At 38.5% G+C, this 24,023-nt stretch overlaps 1 protein-coding gene across 2 annotated transcripts in view; it reads right to left on the bottom strand.

Moving 5' to 3' along the window:
- Positions 1-24,023, bottom strand: part of ESR1 (estrogen receptor 1) — a 275,093-nt gene that overhangs the window by 188,471 nt on the left and 62,599 nt on the right. For both annotated transcript variants that reach the window (XM_068985148.1, XM_068985147.1), the window contains exon 3: positions 13,063-13,179. In XM_068985148.1, coding sequence (XP_068841249.1) covers positions 13,063-13,179 — 117 coding nt within the window. The remainder of the gene's footprint in view (positions 1-13,062; positions 13,180-24,023) is intronic.

The raw sequence follows: 24,023 nt of genomic DNA, 5'->3' as shown, positions 1-24,023 counted from the left end.
GAGATCAGTCCTGAGTGCTCTTTGGAAGGACTGATGTTGAAGCTGAAACTCCAATATTTTGACCACCTGATGCAAAGAGCTGACTTATTTGAAAAGACCCTGATGCTGGGGGAAAGATTGAGGGCAGGAGGAGAAGGGGATGACAGAGGATGAGATAGTTGGATGGCATCACCGACTCAATGGACATGATTTTGGGTAAACTCTGGGAGTTGGTGATAGAGAGGCCTGGCATGCTGTAGTCCATGGGGTCACAAAGAGTCAGACATGACTGAGCGACTGAACTGAACTGAATACCAAAAAAAGAGGTTAGTTATCTTCTCAAAGCCCTATCTATCTCAACAAACTTTATTCTTGATCTGTTTGATGTAGTGATGTTATAGCCATCTGCGCCTATCACTATGAACAGCAAACTCATTTTGGTGACACTCTTCACTCTGAAGACATTCACTTTTCACGCTAATCAATGAAGAGAATAGCTTTGTCCAATTCAACAGGTTTTTCCAGTCGTTAGCTACTTTGAAAAGTTAGCTTGAAATATAAATATTGATAGTTACTTCCCAATATGTTCTTCATAATGGGACACTCATATACATAACTTTAGCTTTAGATTCTGACTCTCTCTTCATAAAATATAAAATTTAAGATTCAAAAGATGCTCTAGAGACCACTCAGTGCTAAGCTCCTATTTTTCACAAGTGAAAATTGAGTTCAGAAAAATTAAATGATCTGCCCAAGAGTCCTTGAAAGAGCCAGGTTCAGACTGGACCCTTCGCCAGCTCTCCTTTTTACTTGGCAAAGTTACCATTTTTTATACAAGAATAGTCTAAATATTTAAAAAAAGAAAACAGATGGGCTTTCAACAAATATTGCCATTGTTATCTCAAAACAGTGAAAACCCTTGGCCCGAAGGAGAAAATGTCCTTTTTAAATTATATTAAGCAATAGGAAGTAATTAAATATTAAGTAATTCTTTTTAAAATAAAACAGCACACTCTCCATGCAAATTTATTTTGGTGCTTCTGTTGTGCAATTAAGCCAAATGTGTTAATATTTTTGTTGAAGAAGAAAAGGATTTGGGGCCCACAGTAAGGTTTCCTAAGTCATAATTTTGGTCTGTGTGATATTAGTATCTTACTCATGCACGTGTCTATTTCTCATGACGCTCTAAGTCCTCTAAGTCAGTGAGGTAGTGCTAGACTATGAAAAGAGCCATGAACTAGGTGTCAGGAGTCTTGGCTTCCAGTCTGAGCAGCTACCTAGCTGTGTAACTTGGGTAAGAACAATGAGCTGAAAAACAAAGAGATGGACTAGGTGATCTTTAAGTTCTTTCAGCCCTAAGCATCATTTATTATCCTAATCACAATCACTGAAATAAAAAGTAAACACATGAACATTTATGAGGTTTTAGGTTTACAGAACTTAAAAAGTAGCAATTTATTCATACAATTACTGCCCCCAAAGTTCTGCATTTTGTAAGTTCTATCCACAGAAAGGGTCCTTACATCATCTCAAGAATAATTTGCTTTTGCAAAAGCAAATTATAGGAATATATAAGAAAGACCCAGTTCTGGAATTTTTGTAAATATCTGTCAGCATGTCTTTGAATTATGTCTCATTCAAGGTGAGACATGGTTATCCTTGAAAAGGTAAATGAAGATCCCTCTTTCTTTCCTTTAAAAACAAAAGTAAAAGTGTTAGTTGCTCAGTCTTGTCTGATTCTTTGCGACACCAAGGATGATAGCCCGCCAGGCTCTTCTGTTCACAGAATTTTCCAGAGAAGAACACTGGAGTGGGTTGCCATTTCCTTCTCCAGGGGATTGAACCCAGGTCTCTTGCACTGCAGGCAGATTCTTTACCATTTGAGCTACTAGGGAAGTCCAAACCTACATCTACATCAATTAGTGAAATATGGCATATATAAAACAAGCCCCTATTTTTCCAGAATTACTGGCTCATATCTACTCCTGTGTGTGTTGTGTGTTTTTTTTTTTTTTTTTTTTTGCCCTATTGTGTCCACTCATCATGTATATGGGGTGTGAACACAAAATTGACATCTGCATTCAGCACCCCAACACAGCTGTCAGCAATGCTAGATGGGGGTTCCTACACTGAGTATGGAAGAAGAATAAATGAACCATAGGTCCCTTCCATGTGTAAGAGTTCGTGAGTCTCTATTTTTGAGTCCAAAATCTGAAAAGTTCATATTTCTGGTTGTGGTAAGATTACAAAAATGGTTCCAATTTTGTAGCCTTTGCCACACAACTCTGAAAGCCTCTCTCACGAAGCCAAAGACCCAGCCATCTGACTGGCTTGGGGCCTTGGACATCAATGGATAATGCAAACAAAAGCTTGGAATGGGCTTGCAGCGTGGGGCTTGTTCTCTTCCATGCCTCAGACCTACCATGAGAACATGCCCGGACAAGCCTGCTGGAGAATGGGAGACATGTGAAGCAAAACTGAGTCATCCCAGGTGCTCCAGCCAGAACAGCCAGCTGACTGCCAGGCCTCGGAGGGAACCCAGCCAATGCCAGCATCTAGGCCATCTCCTTGACATGTGAGTAAGAGACGCTTCTTGTTGTATTGCCACTGAGGTGTTGAGGTGAGATTCTGCTATGCAGTAAAAGCTAACTCCTATACAGGTTTTAATTTCCAAGCATATGTTTTTAATTAGAAAAACAGGACTCTTGACACTCAACCTATTCACAGCTCAACACTTAACAATGCACTTTTGGTTGTGCTCATTCACTCTATTAAGTCGTGTATGCTACAACTATTTCTTGATTGTCTATTAGATGCAGGCACTGACCCAAGCATTTGAAATGTCATCAGTGAACAAACAAGCAGGTTTTATTTGTTTGTAAGCTCCCATCTGGAGCCTATGTTTTAGAGAGACAGATACCAAATAATAAATCATCTGAAATTAATTATGCAATGTATTAAAAGGTGGAGATGCAGGATGGGGACACGGGAAAACTGAGAGAACTGCGGGATGCGTGGATGAAGCAAACTATCAATACAATGGTCAGGATAAACCTCACTGATAAATTGATAATGCAGCAGAATTTGAGAGAGGTTACAGAGTTGGGTCCACAAACATTTCGGGGCATGGCATTCCAGGGAGAAGGAAAAGTTAGAGTAAATGCTTCAAGACAGAAGTGCACCTGGCATTTAAGAATGCCCACATGGTTGGAGTGGAGGGAGCAGGACAGAGAGTAATAGGAAAAGAGGTGAAAGAAGTAAGAGGGAGGGGGCAGGGTCTTCTGGCCACTGTGATGGCATCAGCTGAGTGAACTGGGAAGCAATGCAGGGTTTTGACAAGTGCTTTATTTTCCATTTTTAACATATCTTTAGCGGGGGGAAAGACTACAGGGAAGCAAGGAAAAAAGCAAATAGGACTTCAGCAATAAAGTGAGAGAAAGATGATGTTATTTCAGACCAGAGTGGCAATAATAAAGGTAGGGAGAAGTGGTCAGAGTCCGAAAATATCTGAAGGCAGAGCCACCAGAACTTCCTGAATGTGACGTATGGGAGAAAGAAAAGAGTTGAGGATAATTCTTGGGGGTCTGAAAAATTCAAAAGATGAAATTATCAGCTAAGATGAGAAAGATCACAGATAAAGCACATTGAAGGATAAAGACAAGAAATTCAGGTTTGAACAAACTGAGTTTGAGGTATTTATTAGACACCCAAGTGAGGAACACACATGAGAAACTGTATATAGAAGTCACAAACTTGGGAGAAAGTCAGCTAAAGGTATAAACTGGACACATGGGCATGCTAAGTCACTTCAGTCGTGTCTGACTCTTTGCGACCTATGGCCTGTAACCCTCCAGGCTCCTCTCGCCATGGGATTCTCCAGGCAAGAATACTGCCCACCTCCAGGGAATCTTCCAACCCAGGGATCTAAATTATGTCTTTTATGTCTCCTGAACTGGCAGGCAGATTCTTTACCACTAGCACCACCTGGGAAGCCCATAAACTGGGCAGTCAGCATATACATGGTATTTAGAGCCATGGAACTAGGGAATACTAAAATGGAGTGAGAACAAACAGAGAACAGAAGTGTTCCCTAGACTGAACCCAATATTGGGCCACTCCAATATTAAGAGTCGGGAAAGAAGATGAGAAATACTCAGAGAAGATCTAGAGAAAGAGACAAATCGGGTAAGAGCGGGGGGAAAAGTACATTGTCCTGAGAGGTAAGTAAAATCAGCACATTAAGGAGAGAATTATCTACTGTATGCAATGCTGCTAATCTATCAAGAGGAGGACTAGGAATTGACTGCTGGATTTAACAACTTGAAAGTCATTGGTAACTCGGATGGAAGAAATCATTAATCAGTAGGGAAACAGTCTTTGAACTGAGATGATCCCATCATATTCTGCCAAATTTTTAAGAAAGTTGCTCAGTCCACATTAAAAGATCTGAAGGACGGAAACACTGAGCTGCCTGCTATATTGTTTCATTCACCTGAATTTATTCATCTCTAAGCCAGGCTTCAGCAGGACATGTACCGTGAACTTCCAGATGTTCAAGCTGGTTTTAGAAAAGGCAGAGGAACCAGAGATCAAATTGCCAACATCCGCTGGATCATGGAAAAAGCAAGAGAGTTCCAGAAAAACATCTATTTCTGCTTTCTTGACTATGCCAAAGCCTTCGACTGTGTGGATCACAAAAAACTGTGGAAAACTCTGGAAGAGATGGGAATACCAGACCACCTGACCTACCTCTTTAGGAATCTGTATGCAGGTCAGGAAGCAACAGTTAGAACTGGACATGGAACAACAGACTAGTTCCAAATAGGAAAAGGAGTACGTCAAGGCTGTATATTGTCACCCTGCTTATTTAACTTCTATGCAGAGTACATTATGAGAAATGCTGGGCTGGAAGAAGCACAAGCTGGAATCAAGATTGCCGGGAGAAATATCAATCACCTCAGATATGAAGATGACACCACCCTTATGGCAGAAAGTGAAGAGGAACTAAAAAGCCTCTTGATGAAAGTGAAAGAGGAGAGTGAAAAAGTTGGCTTAAAGCTCAACATTCAGAAAACGAAGATCATGGCCTCTGGTCCCATCACTTCATGGCAAATAGATGGGAAAACAGTGGAAACAGTGTCAGACTTTATCTTTTTGGGCTCCAAAATCACTGCAGATGGTGATTGCAGCCATGAAATTATAAGACACTGCTTGGAAGGAAAGTTATGACCAACCTAGACAGCATATTAAAAAGCAGAGACATTACTTTGCCAACAAAGGTCTGTCTAGTCAAGGCTATGGTTTTTCCAGTGGTCATGTGTGGATGTGAGAGTTGGACTGTGAAGAAAGCTGAGTGCCGAAGAATTGATTCTTTTGAACTGTGGTGTTGGAGAAGATTCTTGAGAGTCTCTTGGACTGCAAGGAGATCCAACCAGGCCATTCTAAAGGAGATCAGTCCTGGGTGTTCATTGGAAAGACTGATGCTGAAGCTGAACTCCAATACCCTGGCCACCTGATGTGAAGAGCTGACTCTTTGGAAAAGACCCTGATGCTGGGAGGAATTGGGGGCAGGAGGAGAAGGGGACGACAGAGGATGAGATGGCTGGATGGCATCACCGACTCAATGGACATGAGTTTGAGTGAACTCTGGGGATTGGTGATGGACAGGGAGGCCTGGCATGCTGCGATTCATGAGGTCACAAAGAGTCGGACACGACTGAGTGACTGAACTGAAGGTCCTGTATGTGATTCAGTGTATGTCTTTGTTTAAAAATGAAAAAGGATAATAAGGAAGAAGTTTTGCATGAATTAATTATTCATAATATAAAGTAGTAAAAGATATTTTTAATATCATAAATATCTAAGTTGCTTCTTAAAACAACCAGAATCTCTTTGGTCAAGAGCAATTAGCTTTCCCTTAACATTTTTCTTAAATCAATTCCTAAACATGAATTCTCAACCCTGCCTTCTGAAAAAGCTTGGATTCACATGCAGCTACAGTTCTCACAAGAATTGTTGGACTATCCCTAGGAAGAAATTCATATTTACATTTTTAATTCAGTGATTTGGTTCTCTGGTCCTTAACTTTAATAAACACTTGACTATTTTGGTAAAGAAAAATAGCCAGTGTAGGATCAAAAGAAACCTAATTTTCTGGACTAGAAGCCCATCCCATCAATGAAACTAATTATAGTTACTCAGGACTATAATTATTAAGCTCAGAAAAACAGGAAACATTTTATTCTCCAGCTCTTCATTCAGCATCTCAGTTATTTGAAACACATAACATACATTTCTCTATCTATATTATTAGTATCTTACTTCCTCACTTTAAAACTGTACTGTTAGTTAAATTTATTTATTGTTTGGGAGTATTTCTTGAAATTAAACTGCAACATGGTCACTAAAGTAAATAGTAGTGACAATTATTACTTTATCTTAAATTTCTTCTTAATATATAAAAAGGAAGTACAACCAGGATGGGCAGTGCATGAGTTTTGCACATCAATTAATTTCGGATGCCAATTTCCTCATGTAAAAAATGAAAACCTTTCCACCAACACACTTCTGAGTCTATGTGAGGAATTTTAGCCAGTTTGTGTAAATCTATGGCATCATAAAATGATAGGAAAAAAACAAATCCAGTATTGTAAAGTAAAATACAGTAAAAATAAAAATTTTTTTTAAAAATCCCATTCATGAAGATATACTCAGCATACGACACCAAAAAGTCAAAAAGAAAAAGCAGATGTAGCTTAGCCAGGGTTCGACTTTCTACAAAAGAATTAGATATTTATACCTAGTACTAGTGATAAAATTGCCATTCTCTTCCTCCCTGCCCAGCCCCCTAAAAAAAACACATCAGTGATAGGGATTATTTTCAGGATGGAAGATATACAGGCATACTTCATCTTGCTGTACTTTGAAGACGCTGTATTTTTCACAAGTTAAAGACTTGTGGCAACACAAGCAAGTCTATTAGTGCCATTTTTCAACAGTATTTACTCACTTTCTGTCTCTGTGTTCCTTTTTGGTAATTTTCACAATATTTCAAGCTTTTTCTTTAATATTATATTTGTCATGGTGAACTGTAATCAGTGATCTTTGATGTTATTTTTAAGGCTCACTGAAGACTCAGATCAAATTGCCAAGAGAGTTCTAGAAAAACATCTACTTCTGCTTTACTGACTATGCCAAAGCCTTTGACTGTGTGGATCACAACAAACTGGAAAATTCTGAAAGTGATGGAAATACCAGACCACCAACCAGCCTCCTGAGAAATCTGTATGCAGGTCAAGAAGCAACAGTTAGAACCAGACATGGAACAAAAGACTGGTTCCCATTTAGGAAAGGAGTACTTCAAGGCTGTATATTGTCACCTTGCTTATTTAACTTATATGCAGAGTACATCATATGAAATGCTGGGGTGGATGAAGCACAAACTAGAATTAAGATTGCTGGGAGAAATATCAATCACCTCAGATATGCAGATGACACCACCCTTATGGCAGAAAGTGAAGAGGAACTAAAGAGCTTCTTGATGAAAGTGAAAGAGGAGAGTAAAAAGTTGGCTTAAAACTCAACATTCAGAAAACTAAGATCATGGCATGTGGCCCCATCACTTCATGGCAAATAGATGGGGAAACAGTGGGAACAGTGAGAGCATCATCACTGAAGATGGTGACTGCAGCCACAAAATTAAAAGATGCTGGCTCCTTGGAAGAAAAGCTATGACCAATCTAGACAGCATTGAAAAACAGAGACATTGCCTTGCCAACAAAGGTCCATCTAGTCAAAGCTATGGTTTTTCTAATAGTCATATATGGATGTGAGAGTTGGACCATAAAGAAAATTGAGCACTGAAGAACTGATGCTTTTAAACTGTGGTCTTGGAGAAGACTCCTGAGAGTCCCTTGGACCACCAGATCCAACCAGTTCATCCTAAAGGAAATCAGTCCTAAATATTCATTGGCAGGACTGATGCTGAAGCTAAAGCTCCAATACTTTGGCCACCTGATGCGAAGAAATGACTCATTGGAAGAGACCCCGAGCTAGGAAAGACTGAAGGCAGGAGAAGGAAATGACAGAGGATGAAACAGTTGGATAGCATCACCAACTTGATGGACATGAGTTCGAGCAAGCTCTGGGAATTGGTGATGGACAGGGAAGCCTGGTGTGCTGCAGTCCATGGGGTCACAAAGAGTCGGACATGACTGAGTGACTGAACTGAACTGAAAGGCTCAGTGGATGGTTAGCTTTGTTTTGTTTTGTTTTGTTTTTTCTTAGCACTAATGTATTTCTTAATTGGGCTTCCCAGGTGACTCAGTGGGCAAAGAATCCACCTGCAATGCAGGAAACACGGAGTAGACATCTTGGCCAGGAAGATCCCCTGGACAAGGAAATGGCAACCCACTCCAGTATTCCTGCCTGGGAAATCCCAAGGACGAAGAAGCCTTCATCTACAGTCAGGCTACAGTCTTCGTCGGGCTACAGTCTTCGTCGGGCTACAGTCTATAAGGTTGCAGAAGAGTCAGATGCAACTTAGTAACTAAACAACAAACATTTCTTAACTAGGTATGCACATTATTTTAGACAAAATACTATTACACACCTAATAGAGTACAGTGTAGCGTAGACGTATCTTTTACATGCACTGGGAAACCAAAAAAGTTTTTTTCTGTGATTCACTTTATTGCGATATTTACATCATCGTAGCGGTCTGGAACCAAGCCTGCAATATCTCCGAGGGCTGCCTGTAACCACTAACACTTGTGTGGTACTTTAATAAGTACTTCACATGAGTTGTGATCTTTACAAGAAACTTGTTAAGTACAAATTGTTTATTTTTATTTTACATCTGAGGATAATGAAACTCAATAAAAATGACTGTAACAGGATTGCTCAGCAAGTCTGAGGAGAAGCCAGTATTTGGACCAAGAATTCCATCTCTGAAGTTTTTCCCTTTCATCAACCCAAGATAGAAATGCCTCATTCTTGGATAATAATATACACTTTGGAAGTCAGATGGTCTGAGTAACACTCTGGGTTGAACTAAACCCAGTAGTGACTGGCCAAAGCTCTGAGCTTCCACTGACCAATGGTCCTCCATTCTCATCCTGTCTTCCATCCTGGTCTTAACTTGTCTTAAGGACTTTTATTTGTCACTTGATGAGCAAACGTCCTCTTTGTATAGTGAGGATACTGATACAAGGGACTGGGTGTTTATTCATGTCTGCACTCTCTGTAGTAGCTCACCCCTGAGCAGTCCTAAACTAATAACTATTTAAATGAACTATGCCATTAATTCATGGGGAAGGAAATTCCTGAACACTCACTTTGCGACTTGTTTAGTGCTAATCAGTAAACAGGACAGAGAGAGGAACCCTCACCGCTGTGGAGTTCATGGACAGATGTTGAACAATGAACAATAACAGTAATGAGAACTCAGGGAAGAGTTATCCGCTATGAAAGGGAAAACACAAGGGGCTAATGTAGAGTGAGGCAACAGGGGAAAAAAAGAAAGTGAAAGTCGCTCAGTCGTGTCCAACTCTTTGAGACCCCATGGACTATACAGTCCATGGAATTCTCCAGGCCAGAATACTGGAGTGGGTAGACTTTCCCTACTCCAGGGGATCTTCCCAACTCAGGGATCGAATCCAGGTCTCCTGCATTGCAGGTGGATTCTTTACTAGCTGAGCCACAAGGGAAGCCCAAGGCAACAGAGAGGCTCTCCCTAAGGAACAGACGTTTAAATCTGCCACTTAAGGTTGAAGAGGAGGGAGACAGATGAAAAGGAAAATGCAAGCTAGGCAGGAAAATCAGGAAACCAGCACTGGTACTAAGATGAGCAAGAGCATCCCCTAAAGCATGTCTTACATCCTGCATCCTACTGAACCATTTTGCCTCAGGACCACATCTAACAATGACATTGGGATTTTCAGGGTACAGCAGGCATCATAAGAGATTAAAATAATTTCTTTGTGTATATAAACCATGCACTCTTTTGGATCTCTAGAATACTTTAATAAACATATTCAGCCTTGCTCGAAAAATAAGGGGTAAGTTTGTGGTTCTCTCTCTTTTATCTGAAATGAAACATTTTATTTCATATGTAGAGATTCAATATTATAATTGGTCTCTAGCCTTGTTCAGAAACTGGATTCTTGTGAAACTGGTAGGAAAACATTGTAAAGATTTATTTAGTCACAGCTGTTCTTTACAAGTAATTTCTGATTTTATAGTTGGTTATAACTGTACTTCCAGCTGTAAATTAAGTCTTTATTGGGTGGGACTTGGGGAGTTGTTACACAAGGTGTTATAAGGTTATGTGTGCTATCCCACAATTTAAATGTAATATAAATTACATTGCTTTATGGCAAGCACTATACACATAATTAAAATGAGATGTTCTCACAGCCTATAGTTTTACAATTTTAAAGCTTGCCGTAAAACTTATACACATGTATAAACTGCCAGAAAGACACATGTTTTCATTTTATGCAGATGGCTACTAACAACTGCTAAGGAATCTTATGGGAAATTGTTATGGACTGAATTGTGTCTCCTCAAAAACATCAAATTGAAGCCTTAACCCTAGTACTTCAAAACAGTACTAAATTTGGATATAGGCTCTTTAAAGATGTAATAAAGATTAAAAGAGGCCCTAAGGATGGGGTTGTAATCCAACATGACCGGTGTCCTTCAAAGAAGAGAAAACACACACACACACACACACGCACATGCACACGCACACGCACACGCACACACACACACACACACACACCAGGGATGCACACACAGAGAAAAAAGGCGATGTGAGGGCAGAGAGAGAAGGGGACCATCTTCAACTTAGGGGAAAGGTCTAGGGTGAAACTGAACCTGCTAACAGCTTGATCTTAGACTTCCAGTCTTCAGAGCCATGAGATATCAATTTCTACGTTTAAGCCACCAGTCTACAGATTTTGTTATAGCAGGTTCAGAAAACGAATATAATAGCAGACTAACACAGGTATGTATTTTGCAGCCATAAATATACATGTACAAGAACATGCATGTACACTTAGATTGGCTATGTGCAGTAATTATCCAAAGTCCCATCTGAAAACAGTGGGGCGATTTTTATTATGTCTTTGCATGTTAAATTTTTTGTTAGATTAAAAATGAGTATGAATAATTTATATTTATGCAGTCAGACTGTGTCTGGATGTTAATTAGGAAAAACAGAATTGTTTCTATGAAGTGGGGTCAATGTATGGGTACCCTCAAAGAAAAAAAAAATGTCTTGGACCTATTTACAAGTTGATTATTCCAGCTTTTAGAGAGAATTTAAGAGGCTGGGCTTAATCTACCTGTAATTGCCAAAGAAGAATATCAAGCTTGGACTCACTCTTTCAAATTAAACTTTTTACATGTAGCTGTTATACTCCTGTCACTTAGCAAGTTACCTTAAGAAGCTTTTTGTGAGTTTAATTAAGCCTGACTAATTCTCCAACAGTACAAAGAAAGATGAATTCCTTAAATATTTAATCCCTTTATGACTCAAAGTGTCATTTTCTGAATGTGACTGTTAAATTCTTGGAATTAATTACCCTTTGAATTAAAGTTGCTTTTTCAGACTCTCAAGACATATAGTCATAGCTCACACAATGTGTAAATTCAACATTTCATCTGTTCATCAAGAGAATTTATGCCAAATGTTGTATTCAAAAATCTCAACCCAGTACGTTTATTTATGACTGCTAACTAAGGAATCTTTGCCTATAAGCTCCATTATATAATCATCAAGCATGATGCTGGTTTTTCCTCCGCCTCCCACTTTTTGCAAGTGTTAATGAGTTAAAGGTTAGCTGCCCTCTATTTACACAGTCACTAATCTTTGTCATGGCAACTTTGCTCTTCTTAACTAATCTCAAGCCTCCTCTCTGGAAGGCTTTTCCCCATTATGCTCAGCAGGCAGCACCATCATGGGTCTGTCTCTCTTCTTTGTGCATGCTGTGCTAAGTCGCTCAGTCGTGTCCGACTCTTTGCGACCCCATGGACCGTAGCCTGCCAGGCTCCTCTATCCATGGGATTCTCCAGGCAAGAATACTGGAATGGGTCGCCGTTTCCTCCTTCAGGGGATCTTCCCCACCCAGGGATCGAACCCATGTCTCTTACATCTCCTTTATTGGCAGATGGGTTCTTTACCACCAGCACCACCTGGGAAGCCTTATATTACCCTAAAACACTGGATGCGCCCATTCCTTTATTTACACTTTTCCTCTTTGTTCTCTCCTTCTCTTTTGAAGGCTATTCAAGACTAAAAGTGCTCTTCAAAAGTAGATTCCAAAGAATACAAGGAAATCAACGAGGCAACCCTATTTATGGAGCACCTGATACCCCCAGAACAAGACAACTGGATTCCTGTATGGGAAAACTGGAAGACCGGATACATGAGAAGACAGAAAGCCATACATACACATACTCACAGCCACAGAGACGCAAGCACACGAGCCCAAGTCCCAGCCACCTCGTGATGGTTGGTGCTTGGAAATCACTGCATTGTCCCCAGCACCACGCTAGACACTGAGATCATGGGAGCAGCTGGCTAACTCAGCTTCTAAAGGGGAAAGCTGCCTGTCAATTGAAATTCAAATTTCCTAAGGAATATGAAGGGATTGAAAGATTATAAATTAGCTCTTTAGCTTTTACATACACAAGTCTCAACAAAGTGAAGGTGTCTTCCCAGATATCATGATCTAGCATTAGAAATATAAAACAGTAACTGAAAAATATTTCTAGAATAACTCATTGAGCAGTTTTCCTTTCTTCCACCACCACCTCCCACACATCTTTGATTTTAAACCTCATTATTTATATTAAAAATATGAAACACAAAATGGCATGCTCAAATTTCTAATTTTTTTAAGAAAATGTGTTGTAAAACAGTTTCTTTGCAATGAAAAATAAGAATAGTAAAAAATTAATCAGAAAAGAAATCACTCCACTCCCACAGTAGCCAGAATGGAAACAGCCAGGGGTGGGTGATGGACAAGGACATCATGGCGGGTGGGAAGGTGGGTGCCCTGGGCCCAAGGTACCTACCCCCTTTCATCATGCCCACTTCATAGCACTTGCGTAGCCGGCAGGCCTGACAGCTCTTCCTCCTGTTTTTATCAATTGTGCACTGGTTGGTGGCCGGACACATGTAGTCATTATGTCCTATGAAAAGCAAGAGGACAGAATTAGTATTATTTCAGGAAATTTAGCTGGTCTGAATCTATAGGGAATCTACAGGGAAGCTGTCTAGAGGAGGTTTTCCATCATCATTTACTTGACTCTCCCATCTTGCTACCTCAACCCACTGTCCTTTTTGTGTCCTTCTTGAAGTGTTAAAACAAAACAAAACAAACCTCTCCTACACTGAATTTCCGCCTCTCCCACTTGCTTTGAGAGTTCTTTGTGAAAATTCACTTTGGTTCACATAGCCTATATTTGGGGGCATAATGTTTTATATATATTCATAAAGTTAAGCTTTCTTAGTAGATAAACAACAGTTTGTTTGGGTGGTTTTTTTGACTCAGCCCACTTATCAAAATTGTTGTCCCAATAAAGTCGTTAGAACTTCAGACAGTTTCTAAATGCTCTTTGTTAAAATATAATTTAAAGATTCTTTAAACAGCTCTCCAAATGCAGCACAGAACATCTAAATTTAAGTCAGGGATGGTCGACTGGGGCAGTGGCCAAGTTCATCCTTTAATAAATTTGTCCATCACCTACTAGCTGAAGGACACTGAACAGGTTAGTTAACATCCCTAAATCACACTTCCCCACTCTAATCTAGAAAACACAACGGCAACCACTATATAACATCATATACATTATAACGTAAGATACATACTATGAGAACACATGTCATAGTTAATTTTTAGCCCAATGCCCTGGGTCTGGCAAACACTGAATGTATATTTAGTTGTTGTTGCTGCTGTTATTTCACTCTAAATCCTTTCTTTTCTCTCTTGTTTACTGAATCTCTCTCACTCAAAGGCTCCTTTCTCATTGACTTTTATCACATCAGGCAGGTCTGTCCCACAAAAATGTTCCCCTTAACCCACAACACTCGCCAGCTTCAATCAGATATCCTGCCCCTCCTTCTAAGCTCAGCTCCTCACAGATGTCTACACCAGAGGTCTTTTGCTCCACAAATGTAGCTTCCTAGAAACCATCCATGACTTCAGTGGCTGAGTTCAACACCCACTTTCAGCCCACTTCATGCTTGACCCATCAGAAGCATTTGACAGCTCCTTCCTCCTCTTGAAATATACTCTCCCCTCAGCTTTTGTAACACAAAATGCTCCCAGCACTCTTTACCTCCCAGGCTGGGGCTTCAGTCTTAAAGTCTGAAGACTTAAAGTCTGACTCACAGACTTAAACTGCCACTCCAGTCCTCTTCTCTGAGTTTTGGGGAAAGATAGTCAACTGGCCACATGAAGTTTCTGCCCTAAGATTTGGAAGTCACCTCCATCCCTCTACCCATCAAAAGAAGTCTGGTTGATAATGTGCAGAATATTAAATTTTACAAATCAAAAAGTATCATTAGCATAGTTTTATAAAGAAGCCCTTTTATGTAAGTCTAAATTCTTTTACCTCTTTGGAAAACAACCTGAATTTAGACTAAAAAGTTGATATGTACAGTTTTAAAATGTTTTCCATTCACAAAAAAGATAAGTGTATATGTGAACTTCTAATTCAGATTCTCTGTTTTAAGTTTCTATTTTCTCATTTACTAAGGGTAAGCCAGAACATGTAGTGAAACTACAGACCTCTTTGTCCCTTATTTAATTTAAGGGTCAGTCCAATTAGAGTAGGGTGGAGTGGGGAATCGACAAGAGAAACTGGTCTCATAAAACTTGATTCTCTGTCTTTAGATATACATTATAAAAGCCATTGTATAAACAAGTTTCAGATTAAATTAGCATGTGCATTCCTCTACTGCATAATACGAAACAACAAACTAGTCAACAGAGTTGAAGTTTCTTAACTTCAGTAAGACCACACACTGTCTCAAATACCCACGCATAGTTATTATCTTTAGAATCTTCCCTATTAACAGGGACAAATGGAAGAAATAATAGATCTAGAAATAAAATTTACCTGGGCAGATGTAAACTCTAAGTAAAAGTTTAAAATATTAAAACTCTAATATTCTTCTGACACGTCAAAAAATTCTTAGTGTTTCATCTCCTATGATGTTTGTGCAGGACATGTTGACTTATTTTAACTCTTAAAAATAAGTTTATATTAACCCTCAGAAGAAAACAGTCAACAATCATCTGAATAAAAAAATTACTTTGATTCAGTTTCTCTCCCAAAAGCCAGATGTTTTGCAAGCCAGAAGATGGGAGAACTGAATTGGGTTAGAAGTCACTTGGTTAAATCTTTTTTTTTTTTTTTTTTGGATTTTGCACTTCCTACCTTTTAATTATCTTTTTTTTTTTAATTTTAAAATCTTTAATTCTTACATGTGTTCCCAAACATGAACCCCCCCTCCCACCTCCCTCCCCATAACATCTCTGTGGGTCATCCCCACTTGGTTAAATCTTATGTTTGGATTGGCCAGCCATCATAGATGCGTATCTTTATAAAGCCAAATGAAGTTCTTGAACTAACATGTTTAATAGACAAAACATGCTGGATGTGTACAATCAAATTCATCCCTTAACAAGAATTAAAACAGAGGTACAATAGAATCATGGTTGTAATGCCAACCTTTTGTGACAAAGCTGGGTTTTCTCCTGCCTAAACTACATTAAAACTTAGACTTGACAAATTGGCAACAAGAAACAATTAATAAGTATGCCTTTGAGCTATACATTTAAAACAAAATTTTCTTAACCAAACACCATTAACCACTATTTGTCAGTCTTCAACTTATATCAGAAAAAAGAAAAACAAAAATGTTTGTTCCCTAATGAGTATAATTTGGTCAAGGTGTGTTCTTAAAGCAACTTATTTAAGTTGCTTCAAGAAGAAACTTCTGTTTAAAGGTTATTATTCGAGCCTGTGAAAATAATGCAAGAGAAAAATCTTACCGAAACCGAGTTCATTTAATACGCACCCCAACTATATTGATGAAACATACAGTGTCTTTGCTGAAGAGACTGAAGAACTCTGTGTACCTATGACCAAATCAGCCCAAAAGTTCCTCTTGCACAGAATGTGAAGTGCAAGAGGATAAATACATGATGTGAGCTGCAGGATTTAAGTCATAACCAGAAAACTTTAAATTACATATCAACTCTTATTTTATGATTTTTTTTTTTAAATAAATGAGCTCAATAAGATATACACAGTACTCTGGGGCAGGGGGAAAATGATTAAAATCAAGAAGACTCTGATGAGGTCAAGCAAAAACTCAAGTATGGAAGGTAGTGAAAGGTAAGAAATAAGCACTTAACATTTTTTATCTCACATATGAGCATTTAGCTAATTATTCATATTTTTAAGGCATGAAAATGAATTCTCAAAGATAATCTCCAGTCTTTAAGCAACCACAAATCCAAAAAAGGCCCAAATATAGCTAATCCTATTTAAAAGCCTCATTGGAAGGTTCCAACAAAATAGTATTTCATTTTCAAAGTCCTGTTCTTTTATACCTGATTAATCCATAAATTTAGCTAACATCTATAAAGCTTAGTTAGCTTTAGAGTCTTTTCATTAAAGGCTTTCACTGGCTATTTGCATAAAATTAACTAGCATTTATTAAAATCTGAAGTATCCAAGAACCATACACAAATTAAGGTGCCAAATAAGATGGCAAAATCAGTATTTCTTTCTCCTTCTAAGAATCAACATGCACTTATACAGTTTCAAATTTGATAGGAATCACATAATGTTATACATGCATGGCCCAAAGGAAGCCTCTAACTTTTCATTTTATCAGATGGTATTTTTCTTGAGGTGTTCAGGTACAGAAAACATGTCAAAATACAGTTTTGAGATTTAGCACTGGGAAAATAAGAATTTGACCATGAATTTTCAAAGCACTGAATATAAACAAGCAACCACTTCAACCTGAGAGGGGGCCTCCAGGTACTGCCCCTCCTCGGTTTGTTCATTTCACACTCATGCATGAGATCATCTGATGAAACAGTCTGCTGCTGCCAAGTCGCTTCAGTCGTGTCCGACTCTGTGCGATTCCATAGATGGCAGCCCACTAGGCTCCCCCATCCCTGGGATTCTCCAGGCAAGAACACTGGAGTGGGTTGCCATTTCCTTCTCCAATGCATGAAAGTGAAAAGTGAAAGTGAAGTCGCTCAGTCGTGTCTGACTCTTCACGACCCCATGGACTGCAGCCTACCAGGCTCCTCCAACCATGGGATTTTCCGGGCAAGAGTACTGGAGTGGGGTGCCATCGCCTTCTCCGGATGAAACAGCCTAGTGACTAAGAAAACTGACCCATTTGGGTGCTGACTGGGCTCCCCTGATGGCTCAGATAGTAAAGAATGCTCCTGCAATGCAGGAGACTAGTACTATGACGCACCAAGCACTGTGTTATACATGGATTAGTTCATTTAATTCCCCAGCAACTCTATGAGGAAGGGATTATATTAATCTCCCTTTTACAGAAGCAAAACTATGATAAACGTTATAAAGTCTGTTCAAAACCACACAGCAAGCAAGCAGCACAGACGGGTTTCGAAGCAAAGTATTCCTTATTCCAGAGACTGAACTCATGCATATGTGGAGAGCTCAACATTCCCAAAGGGCAAGATCTTCACTGGGGAACTGTATATCTACTTTCCAGAGGCAATAATGATCGGATTCTCTGCAACTGGTGGAGCTCTGCGTGTTCTCCTTCTCAGGAAGCTCATGCATGAGAAAGTGAAAAGTGAGGAATTAACAGAACCAATGTTATTGTCTTCTATTTAACATATCTGCAAGAAAAATACTGTGCAAGGCCAAACCAATATTGAATTCTTTTGGCAGTAACATTTGACTTAGATGACTCGGATGAAATGAATGGTCCAACTCTCTTGGACATGAGTGTACAGAGGAAGAGAAATCTAACCGTTCCTTACACGCCAAGGAAAATACTGACTTCCTGTATTATCCCCATCTACTCCAACCCTGACTCAGGACTGAAGCTTGATCTCTGCTTAGCAGTCTCCCACACACTCATTTACTGTGACCAAAGGAAAGAAGTGTTACAAGAGTTGCTGGGTAGCACTGAAGAATCAGTCCAAACATTGATGTTGTAAGGATCTACCAGCAAAGGGAAAAAGAAGACTGGCAGGGAATCTGTTGTCAAAATGAGAATTCAGAAGAGTTTTTCATGAAAACGGGGGTGTATGATTTTCATTAAAAAATGAAGAATTTAAAACTATTCAAAGTTATACCAAGGGAAAAAAATCATCCCAAAATATGCACTAATCATCTCTGAGTAGTAAAGTAGATGAAGCAGAGAGAAGTGTGAAGAGGTTTTAAATAGCTTTGCAAATTCTTAGGGCTAAAGAAGAGGAGAAAGAAGTCAAAGATACTCATGGTTTGTGCCAGTGTGTCTTGAAATCCATTCTAACCATGAATTAGAAAGGGGATCTGATTTTGGAGGCAGGTGGGAAAAAGAGGTATAGAACAATTTTAAACACACTGTATTTACGATTTCAGTAGCATACCAATAAACAACTACCAAGCAAGCTATTATAAATGCATTACTGAAGCTTGGGAGGCAAGTCAAAAGGAAGCTGGAAGTTATGTGATCCAGAAATTCTACTTTCAGGTACGTGCCCAAAAGAAATAACAGCAGACTCAAAGAGATATTTGTACACCCATGTTCACAGAAGCATGATTCACTACAATCGATGAGCAGAAACAATCCAGAAGTCCATTAATAGACAAATGGATAAACAAAATGTGGTATATTCAGCAATCCTCCCACCATTCGCAGAGGGTAAGTTCCAAGAACCCCAGCAGGTACCTGAACCACAGATAGTATATACACCCTGCTTTTTTTTTTTTAACATACATTTAAATCTATGATAACATTTAATTTATAAATTAGGCCCAGTAAGAGAATATCCAAATTGCTAGCACCTATACCCTTGCTCGTTGGTACCATTATTAGGTTCAACAAGAGTTACTCGAATACAAGTACCACAGTACCTCGTCAACCTGATATACCAGATGACTACTGAGTGACTAACAGTGGGATACACTAGATAAAGGGAAGATTCACATCACTGAGCAGGACAAAGCTGGACAGCAAAAGAGTTCACCTCATTACTCATAACTACATACAACTTAAAACTTATGAATTATTTCTGGAACTTTCTGTTTAATATTTCCAGACCAGGGTTAACCACAGAGGTATCTGAAACCAAGGAAAGTAGAACTGCAGATAAGGGAGGACTACTATATATAGAATGGAGTTATATTCAAGCTTTAAAAGGAAGACTTTTAAAATTTTTATTTTATATTGGAATATAGTTGATTTACAGTGTTGTGTTAGTTTGTGGTATATAGCAAAGTTATGTGATTCTATTCCTTTTCAGATTCTTTTTCCATTTTACAGAGAATTAAGTAGAGTTCCCTGTGCTATACAGCAGGTCCCTGTGATTTCAATTTTATATATAGTAGTGTATATATGTTAATCCCAACCTCATAATCTATCCCTGCCTCCCACCTTTCCACTTTACTAACCATAAATTTGTTTTCTAAGTCTATAAGTCTGTTTCCATTTTGTAAGTACATGCATCAGTATCATTTTTTTTAAGATTCTGTATATAAGCAGTATCATACATTTGTCTTCCTCTATCTGACTTCCTTCACTTAGTATGATAATCCTTAGGTCCATCTACGTTGCTGCAAATGGCATTATTTCTTTTCATTTTATGGCCAAGCCATAGTTCATTGTTTATATGTACTACGTCTTTTTTACCCAATCATCTGTTGGACATTTAGGTTGCTCCCATGTCCTCGCTATTGTAAACAGTGCTGCAATGAAAAGGGGAGTGTATGTCTCTTTTATGATTTCCTCTGGATATATGCCCAGGATTGGGATTGCTAGATCATATTGCAACTCTATTTTTAGTTTTTAAGAAACCTCCATATTGTTTTCCATAGTGGCTGCACAAATTTGCATTTCCACCAACAATGTAGGAGGGTTTCTTTTTCTCCACACCCTCTCCAGCATTTATTGTTTGCAGACTTTTGATGATGGCCATTCTGACAGGTGTCAGGTGATACCTCATTATAGTTTTGATTTGCATTTCTATAATTAACAATGTGGAGCGTCTTTCCGTGTACTTTTGGCCATCTGTATGTTTTCTATGGAGAAAAGTCTATTTAGATCTCCTGCCCGTTGTGTTTTGTTTTTTTTGTTTTTTTTTTTTTTTTTGGCTTGGGTTTTTTGCTCTTTCTGATATTGAGCTGCATGAGCTGTTTGTGTTTTCTGGAAATTAGTCCCTTGTCAGTTGTATCATTTGCATATATTTTCTCCCATTCTATGTGTTGTCTTTCCATTTTGTTTATGTTTTCCCTTGTTGTACAAAAGCTTTTAAGTTTAACTAGGTCCAATTTTTTGTTTTTATTTTATATTTTTATTTTCATTACTCTAGGAGGTAGATCCAAAAAGGTATTGCTGCAATTTACATCAAAGACTTCTGCCTATATTTTCCTCTAAGAGTTTTATAATCTGGCCTTATATTTAGATCTTTAATTCATTTTGAGTTTATTTTTGTGTACAGTGTTAGAGAATGTTCTAATTCTTTTACATGTGTCTGTCCAGTTTTTCCAGCACCACTTATTGAAGAGATTGTCTTTTCTCCATTGTATATTCCTGCCTCCTTTGTTGTAGACTAATTACCCATAGGTGTGTGGGTTTGTTTCTAGGTTTTCTAACCTATTCTATTGATCTATAAGCCTGTCATTATGCCAGTACCATAATGTTTTTCTTACTGTAGTTTTATAGTATAGTCAGGGAGCCTGATTCCTCCAACTCTGCTTTTTTTTTCTCAAGATTACTTTGGCTATTCTGGCACTTTTGTGTTTCCATACAAATTTTAATATTTTTTATTGTACATCTGAAAAAAAAAGCTATTGGTAATTTGACAGTGATTATATTGAATCTGCACATTGCCTTAAGTAGTATAGTCATTTTGACAATATTGATTCTTCTAAAGCAAGAACATGGCATATCTTTCCATCTGTTGTGTTATCTTCAATTTCTTTCATCAGGCTCTTATAGTTTTCAGAGTACAGGCCTTTTGTCTCCTTATGCAGATTTATTCCTAGGTTTTTTTTTTTATATACAATGGTAAATGGAACTGTTTCCTTAATTTCTCTTTTTGATCTTTGTTAGTGTACAGAAATTCAACATATTTCTGTGTATCAATTGTGTATCCTGCATTAATGAGCTCTAATAGTTTGCTGCTAGCATCTTTAGGATTTTCAGTGTATAGTATCATGTCATCTGCAAACAATGACAATTTTACTTCTTCTTTTCCAGTTTTGATCCCTTTCATTTTTCTTCTCTGACTGCAGTATTATTTATAATAGCCAAGATATGGATAGAAGCTAAGGGCCCATTAATGGGTGAATGTATAAAGAAGAGGTGATGTATATATACAATGGAATATTACTCAGCCATAAAAAAGATGGAATCTTGCCATTTGTGATAACATGTATGGACCTTGAGGGTATTATGCTAAGTGAAATAATTCAGACAGAAGTACAAATATCATATTACCTCACCCATATGTGGAGTATATATCCATCCATTAATCAATTAAGCCAAACTAAACAAAAACAAGCACATAAATATAGAGAATAGAGTAGTGGTTACCAGCAGGGAAGTGGGGAAGGGAGAAGGCAAAATGGGTATAAGGAGTCAACAGTCTGGTAGCAGATGGAAACTAAACTTCTGGTGATGACAACATGCAGTGCCTATAGAAGCTGAAATGTAGGATTGTACACATGCAACTTATATCATGTTGTAGACCAACAAGATAAATAAATAAATGAGAAGCTGGAGGTGTAAAGAGCATCTACATGAGGCAAGCAGGGTAGGAAAGGAATCAGAGTTGTGTGTTTTCAGTTGGACTATTCAGATTTCCTTCCGCATGACTGAGGGCAGGACTAGTAGAACCAGCTGTGCTCCCCATGAACCAGGCACTGTGCTAAATGACTTCAGCCCTTTATCTCATCTGAGCATCATAACTGGGGTTGTAGGTAAGGCAATTCCCATGTAATAGAAGCAGAAGTTGAGACTCCAAAACACTGGATTACTTACTGAAAGTCACTCAGCTGGTAGCAGGAGGAACCCTGGCTGAAATTCAGGTCTGTGTCATTCACAAATCCTGGTTTCCCAAGTAACACCATAATAGGGTTGGTGCAATGGAAAAAACGCAAGAACTACTGAATCAGAATGCCTAAATATTGTTACAATTGACACTGTAATAAAAATATAATTACCTAATGTAATCACTGTATTACTATTACGCCGTTGGGAGGGCGTCTTAGAAGCAGCAATGAAATTAAATAAAATTTGTCATTCCTAATATTTCCACAGATAAAGCTATGCAAGCTTAATCACATGAAATACATTCATTGACAAGTTATAACACATTACAAAAAAAAATATTTTTGGAAAACCTTTCAGCACACTCCAGCATAAAATAAAGAGAGAAAGAGGAAGTAGAAAGTCAAGTGTTGAGGAAGTAAATAAAAAATTTACATTATGTGAAAAAACAACTGAAGTATTGTGTTTGGAACTAAAGCTTGACTCAGATATTAAGGGGAATATTTAGTGATTTACAGCCAATGCAATGAGCCAAACAAAATGGAATAGAATTTGGCTGTCTCAGTGAACACATTCCTAAAAATTCAGTGAGGATATTCAATGTGCCATGATTTGAAAAATTTCACAAACATATCTCTATGTAATGGCATGCAAATAAAAACAGTATGCCTTCATATGCATCCCCAAATTAATTTTTATAGCTAATCAATTCTAGTATATCTTATCAGTGATAACAACCAGCTGCAAATGGCATTTTACTTTTAATTTTTAATGAAAGTATTTTTAAATAAAAGCATTATTTATATCTCAGTCTAGCTTTAAAGGAAACAAATTTTAAAAGAATTCTAAGAAAGATAATTGTCCCACAAAGTTTCTTTTTCTAAATAAAGTAAGGGAAACTCTTCAATCTATTTGCCTTCGTCAGACCCCAACCTTCTAAAAATTTCTGCCAGGGTAGCAACACGACCCATCTCCTTGTCCAGCCTCGCATATGATGTGCAAAACCACAACTGTCTTAAGCCCTTGGCACAGGATCAAACCAACAGCTGTAATAAAGAAAAACATAATGAAATCAATAACCACCAGCTCACTGTCATAACCCAGAGACAATGAACCACTTTCCAGAATGCCTCCTAGGGGTCAACACAAAAGCAAGTACTGTTTCACAGCCCAGAGAAGGACTTTCTGAAATTGTTTCTCCTGGAACAACTGACAAGTATCAAATGAAGAGAAGACCAGAGTGACAACTGAAGCAAAGAATTCCACGCGAGGCTGCCTTCAGCTCACCTCTCCTCTACTTTTCTCTCCTCAGCAAGCCACAGACCAAGCAATAAATTTAACCACCTGAAACTCACTAGGCTCTGTTCAACTGTTTCCAGAGAGTTCTTTAAGCTTTCTTCTTATTTGCATTCACTTAAAGTCCACACAGCGGTGGCCAAAAGCAGTCGAAACAATTTTAAACTGTTCTTTTCTCAAGCTTAAGAGCAAGTAAAATAGGCGAGCAATCAGAGCAAGAGGGTGAATACTCAGAGACCCTGAGCAGAGCTGTGCTTCTGGTCCTGGATATCTTGTTGTTGTTCAGTTGCTAAGCCGTGTCTGAATCTTTGCAACCCCATGAACTGCAGCACACCAGGCTTCCTTGTTATTAACTAACTCCGGGAGCTTGCGAAACTCATGTCCACTGAGTCGAGTGATGCTATCCAATCATCTCATCCTCTGTCGCCTCCTCCTCCACTTGCCCTCAATCTTTCCCAGCATCAGGGATGTC

The sequence above is a fragment of the Capricornis sumatraensis genome, chromosome 13 (genome assembly GCF_032405125.1).
Source record: "Capricornis sumatraensis isolate serow.1 chromosome 13, serow.2, whole genome shotgun sequence".
NCBI lineage: Eukaryota > Metazoa > Chordata > Mammalia > Artiodactyla > Bovidae > Capricornis > Capricornis sumatraensis.
Note: the sequence above shows the minus strand (reverse complement) of the source record. Positions and strands in the feature narration are given on the sequence as shown.